Genomic DNA, 17,705 nt, shown 5'->3' with positions numbered 1-17,705 from the left:
TAGTTAATAAATCCAATGTGAAACGTGATTACTATAGTATCTTTAACTAACATTGAAAAAGTTAATCCATTCTAAATCTAATAAAAAAAATCTGTCCCTAATTGCTGAACCACGCTTGTAACGTCAGTAGGCTACAGTAGCCTATGCTTTGGAGGGGGAAGCGCAGGTAGCCTATACACGCACTGGCAAAGATTTTAAGCTGGCAGGCAGACATTGGAACAAGTTTCTGAGTGACAGAGTGAAGGCTTTGCATAGGCACTTTGTTGATGGGGAAAAAATTCCCGGAAAGTAAAATAACATTATTCCCAAGCTTTTAAAATAATGGTTCTGTTCCGGAACAGTATAGTTCACTTTCATTCCCGGTTCCGATTCGGTTCCTCAAAAAATGTATTTTCCAGTTTTCCTGGTCGCAACATACGGAACATTGCAGATAGAACTATAACGTACAGATCAAACTGATGAAACGAGCTGACAAAATGATTCAATGTGATTGATAGAGAAGCACCCTACATGAACAAAAGTATGTGGACACCTGCTTGTCAAAAATCTCATTACAAAATCATGGGCATTAATATGGATTTGGTCCCCCCTTTGCTGCTATAACAGCCTCCACTCTTCTGGGAAGGCTTTCCACTAGATGTTGAAACACAGCTGCGGGGACATGTTTCCATTCAGCCACAAGAGCATTAATGAGGCCAGGCACTGATGTTGGGCGATGAGGCCTGGCTCGCAGTCGGCGTGCCAATTCATCCCATAGGTGTTTGATGGGGTGGAGGTCAGGGCTCTGTGCAGGCTAGTCAAGTTTTTCCACACCGATCGACAAACCATTTCTGTATGGCCCTCGCTTTGTGCACGGGGGCATTGTCATGCTGAAACGCCTTCCCCAAACTGTTGCCAAAGTTGGAAGTATGGAATTGTCTAGAATGTCATTGTATGCTGTAGTGTTAAGATTTCCCTTCACTGGAACTAAGGGGCCTAGCCCAAACCATGAAAAATAGCCCCAGACCATTATTCCTCCTCCACCATATTTTACAGGTGGCACTATGCATTGGGGCAGGTAGCGTGCTCCTGGCATCTGCCAAACCCAGATTTGTCCATCAGACTGCCAGATTATGAAGCGTGATTCATCACTGAAGAGAATGCGTTTCCACTGCTCCAGAGTTCAATGGAGGCGAGCTTTACACCACTCCAGCCAACGCTTGGCGATGCAAATGGTGCCCTTAGGCTTGTGTGCGGCGGCTCGGCCATGGAAACCCATTCCATTAAGCTCCTGAAGAAGAGTTATTGTGCTGACGTTGCTTCCAGAGGCAGTTTGGAAGTCGATGGTAAGTGTTGCAACCGAGGACAGACGATTTTTACACGCTACGCGCTTCAGCACACAGCGGTCCTGTTCTGTGAGCTTGTGGGGCCTACCACTTCACGGCTGAGCTGTTGTTGCTCCTAGACGTTTCCACTTCACAATAACAACACTTACAGTCGACCGGGGCAGCTCTAGCAGGGCAGAAATTTGACAAACTGACTTGTTGGAAAGGTGGCATCCTATGACGGTGACACGTTGAAAGTCAGAGCTCTTCAGTAAGGCCATTCTAATGTCAATGTTTGTCTATGGAGATTGCATGGCTTTGTGCTCAGTTTTATATACACACAAAAAGCAGAATCCACTAATTTGAAGGAGTAACCACATACTTTTGTATATATAGAGTACGTCTGTTCTACAACATTACTATCTGAATGTTCTGGAACGTAAAACACACCGTCCTGAATTTAAGCCACCGGTGCTGCCTGCTGAGTCTAGATCCGCCCACATAACTCACAGGCAGTTAGCTCCTGTAGCTAAAGATAAATCACAGATAATGTCCAAACTGCAGAAAATGAGATCAGCAGACGCTATGGATGGCAGACAAGTTCAATCTCCACGACTGAGTTTCCCCTTTGAAAAATGGTCCAGGGTAGGTGGAATAGATCAACATTTCATTAACATTAAATGCTTATTGGCTGATGGTAAGGGATAAACAGTGTCCATTGAAACTAAGTGCACTCAGTCGCCCTGTGACTATGACAGCGCGAGCGAGCAAAGCAGGAGAACAAAAAGCATTTCTCTGTTATTGTGTGGCCCACACAAAGGGCCTTTGATAGGCTGTACGGTAGGGCCTGTACAGTGAAGCTCTGCAGGTCCATATGGGTCCAGCCATCTGTGTCAGGGGAGGGGAGGTGCACCTCACACAGGGATGGGCATTTTAAATGATTTCACTATTGGTCTCAGGAGAGGCAGTACACTATGTACAGACGGGTGGGGGTGGGAACGGTGCCCTCAGCACAGACGGGTGGGGGAGGGGAGCGAGAGGACCAGGGGCGGGTGTGTCTGACATGGAGGGAGATAGAGTAGCCAAACCAAGTTAGACAAACTTGTTGCTGCGATAGGTTCTCTATCCTCTCATCTGGTAGTGTGTGTCTTGATGTAAAGGAGCTAGCTAGCTACACTAGCCAGCTAAGTTAGTTAGCCAGCTAGCTAGCTGGGCTAATTGAGGCGATTTTGTTGTGCGTCCTTGACGACAACAACTCACTCATATTAAACAGCCTACCTGTTGGTTGATCATCCAAGCCTACTCCTAATTTAGCCAACTTAATTCCGTAATTGTAAATCCATTTAGCATTGATTAAAAATCTCTCACTTCACTTGCTACACATGGAGCCTCTGACTGTAATACTTTGATTGACCGACAATAACAAGAGTGAAAAGTGTGTAGGCTACCGGTACATTTTATTATTATTGAAATGGGGCGCACTCATAAAACTGTTGTTTTATTCAAATGTATAATGCCATAGTCTAATAATTTTATTACGTTTTAGACAAAGTCTTTACATTAAAAAAAGGCAGACAGATACACTACAGGTCAAAAGTTATGACACCTACTCATTCAAGGGTTTGTGTTTATTTCTTTTTTACTATTTTCTACATTGTAGACTAAGAGTGAAGACATCAAAATGATGAAATCATGTAGTAACCAAAAAAGTGTTAAACAAATCAAAATAGATTTTATATTTGAGATTCTTCAAAGTAGCCACACTTTGATAACAGCTTTGCACACTCTTGGCATTCTCTCAAAGAGCTTGATGAGGAATGCTTTTCCTACAGTCTTGAAGGAGTTCCCACATATGCTAGCACTTGTTGGCTGCTTTTCCTTCACACTGCGGTCCAACTCATCCCATCTCAAATTGGGTTGAGTTTAGGTAATTGTGGAGGCCAGGTTATCTGATGCAGCACTCCATCACTCTCTCTCTCTTGGTCAAATAGCCCTTACACAGCCTGGAGGTGTGTTTTGGGTCATTGTCCTGTTGAAAAACATATGATAGTTCCACTAAGCGAAAACCAGATGGGATGGCGTATCACTGCAGAATGCTGGGCTAGCCATGCTGATTAAGTGTGCCCTGAATTCTAAATAAAATCACAGACTGTGTCACCAACAAAGCACCCCCACACTTCACGGTGGGAACCACACATGCAGAGATCATCCATTCACCTACTCTGCGTCTCACAAAGATACAGTGGTTGGAAACAAAAATCTTTCATCTCAGACCAAAAGGACACATTTCCACTGGTTGAATGTCCATTGCTCGTGTTTCTTTTCCCAAGCAAGTCTCTTCTTATTATTGGTGTCCTTTAGTAGCAATTTCTTTGCAGCAGTTTGGCCTTGTAGGCCTGATTTCATGCAGTCTCCTCTGAACAGTTGATGTTGAGATGTGTTTGTTACTTGAACTCTGGGAAGCATTTATTAGGGCTGCACTTTTTGAGTCTGGTAACTAATGAACTTATCCTCTGCAGCAGAGGTAACTATGGGTCTTCCTTTCCTCTGGCGGTCCTCGTGATGGCCAGTTTCATCATAGTGCTTGATGGTTTTTGCGACTGCACTTGAAGAAACTTTCAAAAGGTCTTGAAATTTTCTGGACTGACTGACCTTCATGTCTTAAAATAATGGACTGTCGTTTCTCTTATGCTCTTTGTTTGTCTATGCTAATTTCAGCTGTTCTTGCCATAACATTTTACCAAATAGGGCTATCTTCTGTATACCACCCTTACCTTGTCATAACACAACTGATTGGCTCAAATGCATTAAGGAAAGAAATTCCACAAATGAACTTTTAACAAGGCACACCTGTTAATTGAAATGCATTCCAGGTGACTACCTCATAAAGATGGTTGAGAGAATGCCAAGAGTGTGCAAAGCTGTCATCAAGGCAAAGGGTGGCTACTTTGAAGAATCACAAATATAAAATATATTTTGATTTGTTTAACACTTTTTTGGTTACTACATGATTCCATATGTGTTTTTTTCATAGTTTTGATGTCTTCACTATTATTCTACAATGTAGACAATAGTCAAAATAAAGAAAAACCCTTGAATGAGTAGGTGTCTCCAAACTTTTGACTGGTATTGTGTGTGTGTGTATATATATATATATATATAATGAATACTCTTGCAAATAAGATGTTATTCTTAACTGACTTGCCTAGTTAAATAAAGGTTCAATAAATAAATAAAAGTAATGGAATACTAACGTCCGTTCGGATATTTAAATAACTGTGCCCATCCCTACACACACATCAGTGCCTCTAACAGACCACCTCTAGCCGAGAAAACCTAGGGTCACGACGCAGGGGAAACTAACGACCATAGGGGTTATTAGAGTGATGATAATGCTTTTTCAAGTGTTCACGTTGTACTTTACCTTGTAAGAGAGGAACTCTTATCCTACTCCACAAGTATTCTAAGAGTTGGTACCCCTGGATGCTGAGATTGACATTCATTCACACACAAACCCACAGATATACACAAATAAATGATGCAGCAGCTGTTAGCAGGTAAATACTCACCCTGCTTGTTGGTCTCCAGCCAACCTTGGCCAGGGGCTTGAGTGCACCGAAGGTCAGGAAGTAGTAGAGGAAGCTGAGCGGCCATGAGCGCAGCCGCAAGGCGGGCCGGGACATGCAGCTCAACTGGCCAAGACGACGCCGCAAGGCCAACTGAGGGAACTGCAACCTAGGCAACCATACAAAACGCTGGGTTGGCACAGGTATGGCCATGTATACATAGTACACACAAAACAGTCTCAGTACAGAAACACTGAAAGATGACAGGCAGGCAGGCAGACCGACAGGCAGGGACACCGACAGGCAGGCAGGGACACCGACAGGCAGGCAGGGACACCGCCGGCATTCCGCCCGGCTGACAGCCAGGCAGGACAGAGGCTCACACATTCACCCACAGACACTCTCCCCCACAAACACCCAAACAGGAAAAGCACGTGAATAATGCACATACCTATGTCCACGCAATGGACATGACACAATGGTCCTACACAAAGACGTGTTAAATACCGGCATAATGGGAAAAACAAAATGACACAATGATGCCCTCTTACTTTATACTGTTCAAACACAATCACACAACACAGTAGCCTATTTCCTGATAGGAATGTACGTTCACATGTTCTGACTGCACACATCCTCCCCACTGTATCCCCAAACTCTCTTCAACAATGTAGATGGTACTCTTCTACAGTATCTCATCCAAACCACCACATGGTTCGTTTCCTAAGAAACTCCTCATATATTCATATTTCATACAGAATCCACCCTACTCTTCAGGCTGCTTTTAGTCAGGCCAACTGTGTGTTTCCTTAAAATAACCTAATGTCTAACTGCCATCCATCCAGATCTCTCAATATGCCAAGTTAAAATTGCTAAAAAAATTAATTAGCCTTAGCCGATAAATGCGGAGCGGGATTTTGATGACAAACTTTGTGCTTGTCATCAAAGTGTGGATGGTAAACACACTGCATAAAATGCATAGAAACAGCATATCCACCCAACAGCCAAATCAAATCATCTGCGCATGAATATGCCTGGCTGCACTGTTAAACAGTCTATTAAAATAGGCTTAAGTGGCTGTGATGTATTGCCCTGGTTCTGAACAATAGGACCAACTAGGGCAGCAGTGATGCAGCAGTGGACTCTAAAGGGGGAGGCCAATGTTACCGCAACAAGGGACATCCAACGCACGCAATGTGCAAAACCAACGTCTTTGTCCAAAACCACAGGCCGTGTACGAATACCCGCACTTGCGTTCTAAAAAGTAGGTATTTTGGTATGCAATTAAAAAAAATAATACTAATATATAAATAAATATATACACACATACATACATACATACATACATACATACATACATACATACATACATACATACATACATACACACATACATACATACATATATTTATTTGTATTCTTTTTTTAATTTTTGCATACCCAAATTATTTATTTGCTAGTATATACATTTTCAAATCATAATGAAGGAATGGCTCTGCTATGTCCACATTAGCTTTAGTAAGTCAGGGGATGTGGATTGCACTTGGCCCTGAGAGTGATGAGCCAGAGCTAACAGGCCTGAGAAGAGAGGGGGGAGAGAGGGGGTATAATACATTCTGCTCTACAGCTATCTATAGGCCTAAAGAAGACCAGTCCACTCTAATCAGGAAAAGACACAAGCGTGCCATGGATAGCTTCAACACTGACTCCCTACTAGACAGTCAGCAGCACCTTAACACCTACCACTGGCATAGAGGTGACCTGTAGGCCAAACCGAGGAGGCAAGTCTAATGACAACAATGAGTAGGACTGGATACGTTCAATTACAACAGTTGACCCTGACAATCTCACGCACGACCACACACAGAAGCTCAATCAATTCACACAGACACACTGACATCACTAAGCTAAGGACCCTGGGACTAAACACCTCCCTCTGCAACTGGATCCTGGACTTCCTGACGGGCCGCCCCCAGGTAATGAGGGTAGACAACAACACATCTGCCATGCTGATCCTCAACACCGGTTCCCCTCAGGGGTGCGTGCTTAGTACCCTCCTGTACTCCCTGTACACCCACGACTGTGTGGCTAAGCACGACTCCAACACCAACATTACGTTTGCTGATGACAACAGTGGTAGGCCTGATCACCGACAATGATGAGACAGCCATTAGGGAGGAGGTCAAAGACCTGTCAGTGTGGTGCCATGCCAACAACCTCTCCCTCAATGTGAGCAAGACAAAGGAGATGATCGTGGACTACAGGAAAAGGAGGACCGAACAGGCCCCCATTTACATCAACGGGGCTGTAGTGGAGCGGGTCGAGAGTTTCAAGTTCCTTGGTGTCCACATCACCAACAAACTATCATGGTCCAAACACACCAAGACAGTCGTGACGAGGGCACGACAACACCTTTTCCCCCTGAGGAGACAAACTATTTGGCATGGGTCCCCCAGATCCTCAAAAAGTTCTACAGCTGCACCATCGAGAGCATCCTGACCGGGTGCATCACCGCCTGGTATAGCAACTGTTCGGCATCTGACCGTAAGGCGCTACAGAGGGTAATGTGTATGGCCCAATACATTACTGGGGCCAAGCTTCCTGCCATCCAGGACCTATATACTAGGCTTTGTCAGAGGAAGGCCCAAAAAAATTGTCAAAGACTCCAGTCACCCAAGTCATAGACGTGTCTCTCTGCTACTGCACGGCAAGCGGTACTGGAACGCCAAGTCTAGGTCCAAAAGGCTCCTTAACAGCTTCTATCCCCAAGCTATAAGAATGCTGAACAATTAATCAAATGGACACCTGGACTACTTACATTGATTCTCTCCTCTTTGTTTTTACACTACTGCTACTCGCTGGTTATCATCTATGCATAGTCACTTTACCCCAACCTACATGTACAAATCACCTTGACTAACCTATACCCCGCACATTAACTCAGTACCGGGCCCCCTGTATATAGCTGCGTTATTGTTATGTAATTCTACTGTTACCTTTTATTTTATTTAGTAAATATTTTCTTAACTCTATTTCTTGAACTGCACTGTTGGTTAAGAGCTTGTAAGTAAGCATTTCACGGTAAGGTGTAAACCTGTTTTATTCGGCGCCTGTGACAAATAAACATTTGATTTGATTGATTTGATGACACACACTCACAGGTCGGTCAGTGGCCCCGCTGTGTCTTTAATCCCTGTGTCATTATAGACCTGTTTTGCCTCAGAGCTGAATCAGATCAATTAAATGGTGCTTTACAGGCTGATGTTGATGCGCCCTTTGTGAAACTACAGCCAGTGCTTAACGATTGTCCCCAGCACAGCCATTCAGACAGAACAGTGCCCATATTGTTCCACACACACACAGATCTGAGGATGGTTTTTCAATCCGGAGCAGTGTGTGGAGCTGTGAGGTTCAGTGGGTCTACACAGACAGTCCTATCACCACCTAAGACTGTCTAATTTCTCAAGGGTTTGATCACCACAACATAACAGTCGGGGGGGGGGGGGGGGAAGGTCATCAACAAATCTAATGATCCATAGCAAGAGATCTAAGATACTCCTGATTCTAGAAATCTGGAATTATTGAGTCATCAGGGAAAATCACATCTCTGATTACTTTGGCTACACGGATGGCAGGGTAGGGGACTACTTCCACGGAGGCATGCTGCTGATGTGGCTGTATGGTGCCGTTCAGTAGGTCGTGTACTGGAGCTAGCGACTGCTCTCCTCACAGTCACCGCTGGTTGGCTGGCCTGGTTTGGACTGCAGAGTGTGACACTGGGCCACTCATCTTTTCTAAACTCTAAACAGGAGAGCAATATTTACTACTCACAGCCTGGACAGGTACACAACAGCCTATAAGATTAGAGCTAATATAGCTAATATAGCCTAAACAAAGTTATTTGCATAATGTTTAACCCCTTTATAAAAGGATATAAAAAAAGGCAAAGAAATAATTTACATGTAAATCAATCTCAATTCTCATAGAAGTCTACCAGTGCAGAACATTTTAAATATTTAAAATCTTTACCAATTACCATTTCCTGGCTATCCCGTCTCTAGCTTGCTCTCTATCACACAAAACGCACGCTCCAGCAGCACCCCCCTCTCTTCCTCAATGCAGGCACATATTAGCCAATCACTGACTGCATAGCATTCTCTCTCTCCTGCCTCGCTCTATCCACACTAGCCGAGTCTTAGCCTTCACGCAGCTCTTGAAAACTCCATCTATCCGTTACTTCTTTCAGGACCACTTCTGAAGCTGGCAGGGTAAGGCTGGACCAGATGCTTTGTTCCCCCTTTGACTGGCCTGCCTGTTCGGGGCTTAAGGACATTACGTTGCAATTAGGCCAAACAGAGGCTTTGTGCTGCCTGGGACACAGCGAGAGAGAGAGAGAGAGACAGCGAGAGAGAGAGACAGCGAGAGAGAGAGACAAAGAGACAGAGAGACAGAGAGAGAGACAGAAGATTGAGAGAGAAAAAAGATTGAGGGGGCTTTGGGAGTGCAGACCAACTGTACCCACTCAATAGTCACCCCCTTGGCTCACACTTGTCCCCATGCTCATGAAGCAGCCAGGGTACAGCTCAACACAAAGTACACAACACAACACAACCACCCACTCACAAACCACACCACTGCTACAGCTTCAATCTCGCGGCAGAACATTACATTAATAGTTCCCTCTATGCTCGCTCAAGTCATCCCTCTCAGGCTCTTTCAATCCATCTCTACCACTCATGTACTGTAAACAATCCCTCTATAGGCTAAGTACCATTCATTCTCTCTCCATGTCAGTCCTCTCTCTGTCATTAACAGCAGGCATGTTATACACACGTCAAGTCATCCTGTAGTCATTCATCTCGTTCCCTCTCTCTCTCTCTCTCAGCATACCTGAATCGGTTCCTGTGGCTGAGTGCTTGGGCCCCCTGGCCTGAGCTGTTGCCGCCGCTGACTCCCCCCTGCTCCCCAGAGGAGCTGATCGGCCGGAGCCGGCGCACATCAACCCTAACTCTGTGGAGATTGTAGCAAGACGGAGGGCTGTGCAAAGACTTGCAGCATCTCACCATTTCCCTGAGCTCCGCGCTGCTGCCCGCTGCAGGTTCCTGCTCTGACACATTATCACTGAAGGTGTGGGGAGATTAGACACTTCTTTCACTGGGGCTGCCTCTCTCTCGCTCAGTGTGCACACGTCTGTTCTCTCGCTGGATCTTGTTCTCTCGCTCCGCTATTCTCAAGCCAATCCCCCTTCTCTGGTAGGACGGATGTGACGTGGTGAAGGGGGGTAATCCGTTCGCGCCCTCTCTTCGCTCTCTGTCATCTCTCTCTCTCTCTCCGGGTTCCAGGGGCCTCAAAGTTATTTTGTACCAGTGTGCAGAGGCAGGGTGCCAGAAGGTGGGGTGACTGTTTCACAGCTGATCTGAGAGGAGCTGCAGCTGACTGGTGACAGTGAGAGACTGGAGGAGGACTGGTCTGCCTGGGGGGAGGGGCAGCTTGATGAGAGAGAGAAAAAAATCCCATCAGCTACAGTGTTCATGGACCCTGTTAAAGATTCCTGGCCACTCCCCTATACTGCTAATAAGTGTTGCGTTGTATAACAGTATAATTCGGCATTCATAAGGATGCTTGCCGTACCTTGTTTTTTTAACTTAGGTTTTGGCCTGTTTTGAAAGCCTGGCTAGCCTCCACTGCTTCCTACCTTATCCTATCCTACAATCAGCCGATGGGGGGGTTGGAGGGGCATCTGGACCCTCTGTCTCCCAACTACACGAATAACAGAAATTAGACTAATTGTCATAATCTGCTATCTATTCATTCCCTGTTGTTTTGTTAAGAGTGAATCATTTCAGAACGTTAAGCATTGGTTATAATGAAGATAACTTGGTTAAATGAATGTCTATTATTAAAGCCCATCAGCTTTCTTACTTGTCTGACTTTTCCAAAATAGCCTCGGGTCGAAATCGCATGTCTTGTTTAACACATGAAAAATAGCTTTTACGCACTAGCAAATAATCCCTTTGGTTTGGTGTCAGTTACATTAATTACGGTTCAAAGGACTGAAAAACCATCCCTAAAAATACCACAGTCAGACAACAGATGTCTAACGATGACACTTAACGTTCTGAAATGATTCACTCTTTACAAAACAGCAGGGAATGAAGAGATAACAGATCATGATCTTATTAGCTAGCTTTCCATCCAATTGTCCACAGATTTTCATTTGAATATTCTAAAATCTGCATTAAAAAAAAGCATTTTCTCACTAGTGGTGTTTACACCAAACAGAGTTGTTGCGGATAAAAATCTGTTCATGATGACGTAGTGTGCGCAAAATGTACTTTTTCCCTTAAAAAATGTCATGCACTGAATAAAAACCTAAAAGTTCAATGTGTTTGGTCACATTTTCAACTCTACCGATAGTTTTGTCACAAAAACTGTTGGGTTAAATATCAAATGTGCCTACTCTGGTCCAGGCACGTGCGCTCTAGCCAACAGCTCATAGACACAGTGTGGGTAGGCTGTGTTGGTTGGCTAGTCTACATGAGATTATTATGGATAAAATATTGTTATTTGTCAAATGGCAGTCAAGCATCGATCACGTCATCAGAGTAAGACCAATATTTATTGGAAAGGGGCATCAAGATCACTGTGCACTTTCACCACCCAGTGAAGTAAATAATTTTTTTAATCTGTAGCCGAATAAAATGCATTGTTTCCTGTAGCCTGGGTAGCCGCTACTTGGCTTTATGGATCTCCACTATGGGAGATCCATAAACGGCTTGATGTGGACAGCCGGTAATCCACTCGAGTGTCCCGGCTACCGGTTCGTACTTTCTCCATTCAGGCTGCAAAGGCTTCAACTTTCTCAACTTTATTACAGTTGAAGTCGGAAGTTTACATACACCTTAGCCAAATACATTTAAACTCAGTTTTTCACAATTCCTGACATTTAATCTTAGTAAAAATTCCCTGTTTTAGGTCAGTTAGGATCACCACTTTATTATAAGAATGTGAAATGTCAGAATAATGGTAGAGAGAATGAATTATTTAAGCTTTTATTTCTTTCATCACATTCCCAGGAGGTCAGAGGTTTACATACGCTAATTAGTATTTGGTAACATTGCCTTAAAATTGTTTAACTTGGGTCAAATGTTTCAGGTAGTCTTCCACAAGCATCCCACAATAAGTTGGGTGTATTTAGGCCCATTCCTCCTGACAGAGCATGAGGAATGTATGACTCAGATGTAACTGAGTCAGGTTTGTAGGCCTCCTTGCTCACACACGCTTTTTCAGTTCTGCCCACAAATCTTCTATAGGGTTGAGGTCAGGGCTTTGTGATGGCCACTCCAATACCTTGACTTTGTTGTCCTTAAGCCATTTTGCCACAACTTTGGAAGTATGTTTGGGGTCATTGTCTATTTGGAAAACCCATTTACATCCAAGCTTTAACTTCCTGACTAATGTCTTGAGATGTTGCTTCAATACATCCACATAATTTTCCTACCTCATGATGCCATCTATTTTGTGAAGTGCACCAGTCCATCTTGCAGCAAAGCACCCCCACAACATGATGCTACCACCCCTGTGCTTCACGGTTGGGATGGTGTTCTTCGGCTTGCAAGCCTCCCCCTTTCCTCCTAACATAACAATGGTCATTCTGGCCAAACAGTTCTATTTTTGTTTTATCAGACCAGAGGACATTTCTAAAAAAATACGATCTTTGTCCCCATGTGCAGTTGCAAACCGTAGTCTGGCTTTTTATGGCGGTTTTAGAGCAGTGGCTTCTTCCTTGCTGAGCGGCCTTTCAGGTTATGACGTTATAGGACTCGTTTTACTGTGGATCTAGATAATTTTGTACCCGTTTCCTCCAGCATCTTCACAAGGTTCTTTGCTGTTGTTCTGGGATTGAGTTGCACTTTTCGCACCAAAGTATGTTCATCTCCAGGAGACAGAACGTGTCTCTTTCCTGAGCGGTATGACGGCTGCGTGGTCCCATGGTGTTTATACTTGCCGATTATTGTTTGTACAGATGAACGTGGTACCTTCAGGCGTTTGGAAATTGCTCCCAAGGATGAACGAGACTTGTGGAGGTCTACAATTTGTTTTCTGAGGTCTTGGCTCATTTCTTTTGAGTTTCCCATGATGTCAAGCAAAGAGGCACTGAGTTTAAAGGTAGGCCTTGAAATACATCCACAGGTACACCTCCAATTGACTCAAATAATGTCAATTAGCCTATCAGAAGCTTCTAAGATCGTGTCATGCACAAAGCAGATGTCCTAACAGACTTGCCAAAACTATAGTTTGTTAACAAGAAATTTGTGGAGTGGTTGAAAAACAAGTTTTAATGACTCCAACCTAACTGTATAAGTGTATAAACTTCCGACTTCAACTGTAATGGTGAGAAGGTGAAAAAAAAGTGGACTTTATGAAACACCATTTTCTCCCACCGTGCTAGAGAGGCTAAATGCTAATCGCGGATGTTGCGTATCATGTTCAGCCATTCAGGTTGCTGCAGTTTTTTTCACGCCTAACCTAGCGTAGCAGGCTTAAAAGAAACAGAACCCCTGGTCTGATTGTTTCGAAATAAAAAAGTTGTGCTTATTGAACATAGTTTTTGTATTGGATTTGTTGGCATGAACTCGTTTACGGAACATTATAGTTTTAATAAATATTAAATATTTGTGAAGTGAAATAATGCATCATACCGGCTGTATTTCTATATTATACATCTTGAAAACTTGATTGCTGATATGCAACAAAAATAAAATGGCACTATATCAACAATGGACTAATGAAACAAATACCAAAAGATAGTTTTGGGGTGGAATTTTCCTTTAACCCTGAGCAACATGGGCCTGGTATCCACAGTACTCCACTAAATATACATTTTTCAACACGATAACATCTTGTATCCACCCCCCCATTTCATTGTTTTACCTAAATGTACTGTAATTTAAGATTTAAAACTGCAAATTTCTCTGCCGCATGGCAAAATGTGTAGAATTTCAGGATATTAGCTTTAAAGCGGCAACAACAAAAAGTTTCTGAACTATGATAAACGTGTAGAATAGCAGGAAATTTGCTTGAAAACGGCAAAGTTCTCTCTCCGATGCCAAGAGGCGGGCCTTTAATATTGGTTAATCTGACCATGCACTGCCGAAGTTATAGTAAAACTCATATGCTATTTTTATCTAATGCGAGTTGTGTGCTGATGGGGGGGTCCATAATGAATTTGCTATCACAAAGAGGTCCCCGCCGGTCCCAAAAAGTTTGAAAACCCGACCTAGAAGGCCTCTCTAGAAAAATAGCACACTATACTCCCAGATTATCCAACTATTTTCTCAATATTGTTTATCCATCAGTGTGATGTTGCACCTTTTTGGGGGGTGAGAGTCTTCAGTTAACACTATTAGTCTCTCAAGCAACGTATGTCTTCACCAAACAGGGAGCCGGTCCCTAAAAGCAGGACAACACCCACTTCCTTCCTTAACTGACACACTGACGCTACGGACTACTGTTATGAGTAATCTACTCATAATAACAGTTACTGTAAAGACATAGGAACTGTCAAAAGTAACACTTCAGTACAGATTCTGTTTATCCCAAAATTCACTTTGGATTTTGTTACCACTTCCTGTAACATTTCCCTATTAAACACTATTCTGATTAATTAGATTACATTAAACACTTCCATAAACATAGTTACATATTTCAGATAATGCATTATACAACGTTAATCTAAAATTGTGTTTTTCCATATTAAAAACAAACTCTGAACATTACCTTCTGTTGTCTGAAGCGTGAATCAAATTGACAAAGGGGAAGTTAAGTCTCTCACTGCGTGCTAGTTAAAGGTGAAGGCTAGTCAGTTCCCTCTACTCTCTCACAACAAAGTCCTGCGTACTGGCTGGACAAGCCCTTTAAGAGACTAGAGGGTGGGCGGGCAGATATCACGTTCAAGGGACTATAATTGCTGGGTGATGTCATCTGACTCACCACATGCCAAAGTAGCCTAATGGTCCAAATGCACAAATCTACTGTAGAATCTACAGCAGTAATACGATAATCATCTCATCAAATTGACAGTGGGGCCATCTTAACGATAAGTTTGGGGTGATGAACTAGACTTCACAAATATTCAAATGTGTACAGTAAAGATAGCACTGTGTAATCAACTAAGCCTACAAACAGCCGTGTACATGTAACTGCCAAAATAAAGGAAACACCAACATAAAAGTGTCTTAATAGGGCATTGGGCCACCATGAGCCAGAACAGCATCAATGCACCTTGGCTTAGATTCTACCAGTGTCTAGAACTCTATCGGAGGGGTGCGACACCCTTCTTCCATGAGAAATTCTATAATTTGGTGTTTTGTTGGGGGTGGAAAACACTGTCAGGTGCCGCTCCAGAATCTCCCATAAGTGTTAAATTGGGTTGAGATCTGGTGACAGACAGCCATGGCATATGGTTTACATAGTCTTCATACTCAAAACATTCAGTGACCACTCGCTCATGCCCCGTTGATGGGGACATTGTCATCCTATGAGGGCATAGCCATGGTAGAATTAAATTACCCTAAGCATGATGGGATGTTAACTGCTTAATTAACTCAGGAACCACACCTGTGTGGAAGCACCTGCTTTCAATATACTTTATAGCTCTCATTTACTCAAGTGTTACCATTATTTTCCCAGTTACCAGTAGAGAGTGACCGATATGGATTTTTTAGGGGCGAAGCCGATTTCTGGGGGTCAAGGAGGCCGATATTAAATGTTTTAATTACAATTTCCCAAAGATAGCCATGTATGCAATAATGCATACATTTTAATGGTAATACTTTAATTTGAATGGTAAATCTCTTTATAAAATGGGTGTATTATATTTCCATTCAAATAAAGGTATCTATTCATGTTAATGTTTTTAAATGTATGTAAACTGTAAAGTTTTTTGCCTGTAATGCATTTGTGCCAATGTTGTGACAAGGTAGGGTTGGTATATAGAAGATAAATAAATTTTACCAAATAGGGATAACACTTTTGGTTATTATGTGATTCCCTATGTTATGTAATAGTTTTGATGTCTTCACTATTATTCTACAATGCAGAAAATAGTCAAAATAAAAACCCTGGAATGAGTAGGTGTGTCCAAACTTTGGCTGCTATACTAAGCTTACTAATGACAATGACATTATTATAATAACAACAACGGAATCAAGGAAAAGAGGGTTATTATTATTATAATTTCACAATTTGGAAGTGTAAACACTAAATAAATTAGAAATAATACCAGGGAGGCTGGTCTAATGAAAATAAAAGTGCAAAGCGTTTATCACAGCATAGCAAAGATTAAAAACTGCCGAATTTGTGAAATTGTTGTGTGAGCCTTGGTGCTCACGGAATCAGTAGGCTTTCAACCAAACACTCAAATAGTCAACATAAATCAGGATAGGTCTTATTTCTGTAGATATATATGGCACATTTAACATTTAACAGTTAGCACAGGAAAAAAAATGTATGAAATGTATGCATTCACTACTGTAAGTCGCTCTGGATAAGAGCGTCTGCTAAATGACTAAAATGTAAATGTAAATGTTATAGACCTATTAAGTTGAGGTTTCCTCTATCCTCTCTTTTCTTAGACAATTAAGGCAAGGGCTGTTTTCTCGTCTCCTAACTCTGCTGCTGCCTCCGCCGCATTGCTCTCAACACCAATATGGTAGTTAAGAAGAACTACAAATTGTCAGACAGGCCACTTCCTGCTTGGAATTCTGTCAGGTTTCTGCCTGCCATATGAGTTATGTTATACTCACAGACACCATTCAAACAGTTTTAGAAACTTCAGAGTGTTTTCTATCCAAATCTACTAATAATATGCATATTCTCGTTTCTGGGCAAGAGTAGTAACCAGTTTAAATCGGGTACGTTTTTTCATCCGGCCGTGAAAATACTGCCCCCTATCCTAAACAGGTTAAGAGAAGGCCAGTTTTATTGCTTTTTTAAATCAGGACAGTTTTCAGCTGTGCTAACATAATTGCAAAAGGTTTTTCTAATGATCAATTAGCCTTTTAAAATGATAAACTTGGATTAGCTAACAACGTGCCATTGGAACACAGGAGTGAAGGTTGCTGATAATGGGCCTATGTATATATTCAATAAAAAAAATGTAAATCAGCCGTTTCCAGCTACAATAGTCATTTACAACATTAACAATGTCTATACTGTATTTTTGATCAATTTGATGTCATTTCAAAAACAAGGACATTTCTAAGTGACCCCAAACTTGAACAGTAGTGAGTATGTGCATTTATCCATACTACATGCAAATGTAAAATATGTTACATAAATACACAATACCTCTGTCTTTACCCAAAGAGGAACTGCTAAATCAGTCTGTAGAGAGTGAGAGACAGGGAATGCTCCAATCCCCAATTTCCTTGTAGCTGGCCCAGAATGCTGTGTCTTTGGCTTGTCGGAGGGGAAATTGAGAGCCCCTGTCTAGTCTGCTCATTACCATTCCATTCGTGTCTCAGCCCAGATTCACCATGAGAAGAACTCAGGCCATTGTTAGGAGGCCATGTGCATGTGGGTCTTTGAGAAGCCAAATGAGACTTGTGAAGTGTGAGCCTAACTCTCTGACAAGTGTGTGTGTGTGTGTGTGTGGTGTGTGTGTGTGTGTGTGTGTGTGTGTGTGTGTGTCTCCACAGTAGTGCTGAGCAATAAGTGCCTTTTGAGGTCGGTTCATTTAATCACAGTTTTCAATGCTGTAACACAAAACAAATGATGGTAGTGATTGGCCATTACAGCATATGACTTATTAATAAACTACCCTTTATTCACA

General features: G+C 42.6%; 1 protein-coding gene across 5 annotated transcripts in view; it reads right to left on the bottom strand.

Annotated features, from left to right (window-relative positions):
• The window catches only part of LOC100380321 (phosphatidylserine decarboxylase), a 42,023-nt gene that overhangs the window by 9,997 nt on the left and 14,321 nt on the right, over positions 1-17,705 (bottom strand). The window contains exons 1-3 of one of the 5 annotated variants that reach the window (XM_045724520.2): positions 14,651-14,786; positions 9,761-10,359; positions 4,874-5,039 (exon numbers count right to left, since the gene is read on the bottom strand). In XM_045724520.2, the coding sequence (XP_045580476.1) occupies positions 4,874-5,039; positions 9,761-9,936 (342 nt within the window). In that variant the 5' untranslated portion in view covers positions 9,937-10,359; positions 14,651-14,786. 5 annotated transcript variants of the gene reach the window in all.

This window comes from Salmo salar, chromosome 01 (genome assembly GCF_965601325.2).
Source record: "Salmo salar chromosome 01, fSalSal1, whole genome shotgun sequence".
In the NCBI taxonomy this organism is placed as follows: domain Eukaryota; kingdom Metazoa; phylum Chordata; class Actinopteri; order Salmoniformes; family Salmonidae; genus Salmo; species Salmo salar.
This window is presented reverse-complemented; position numbering and strand designations above follow the sequence as displayed.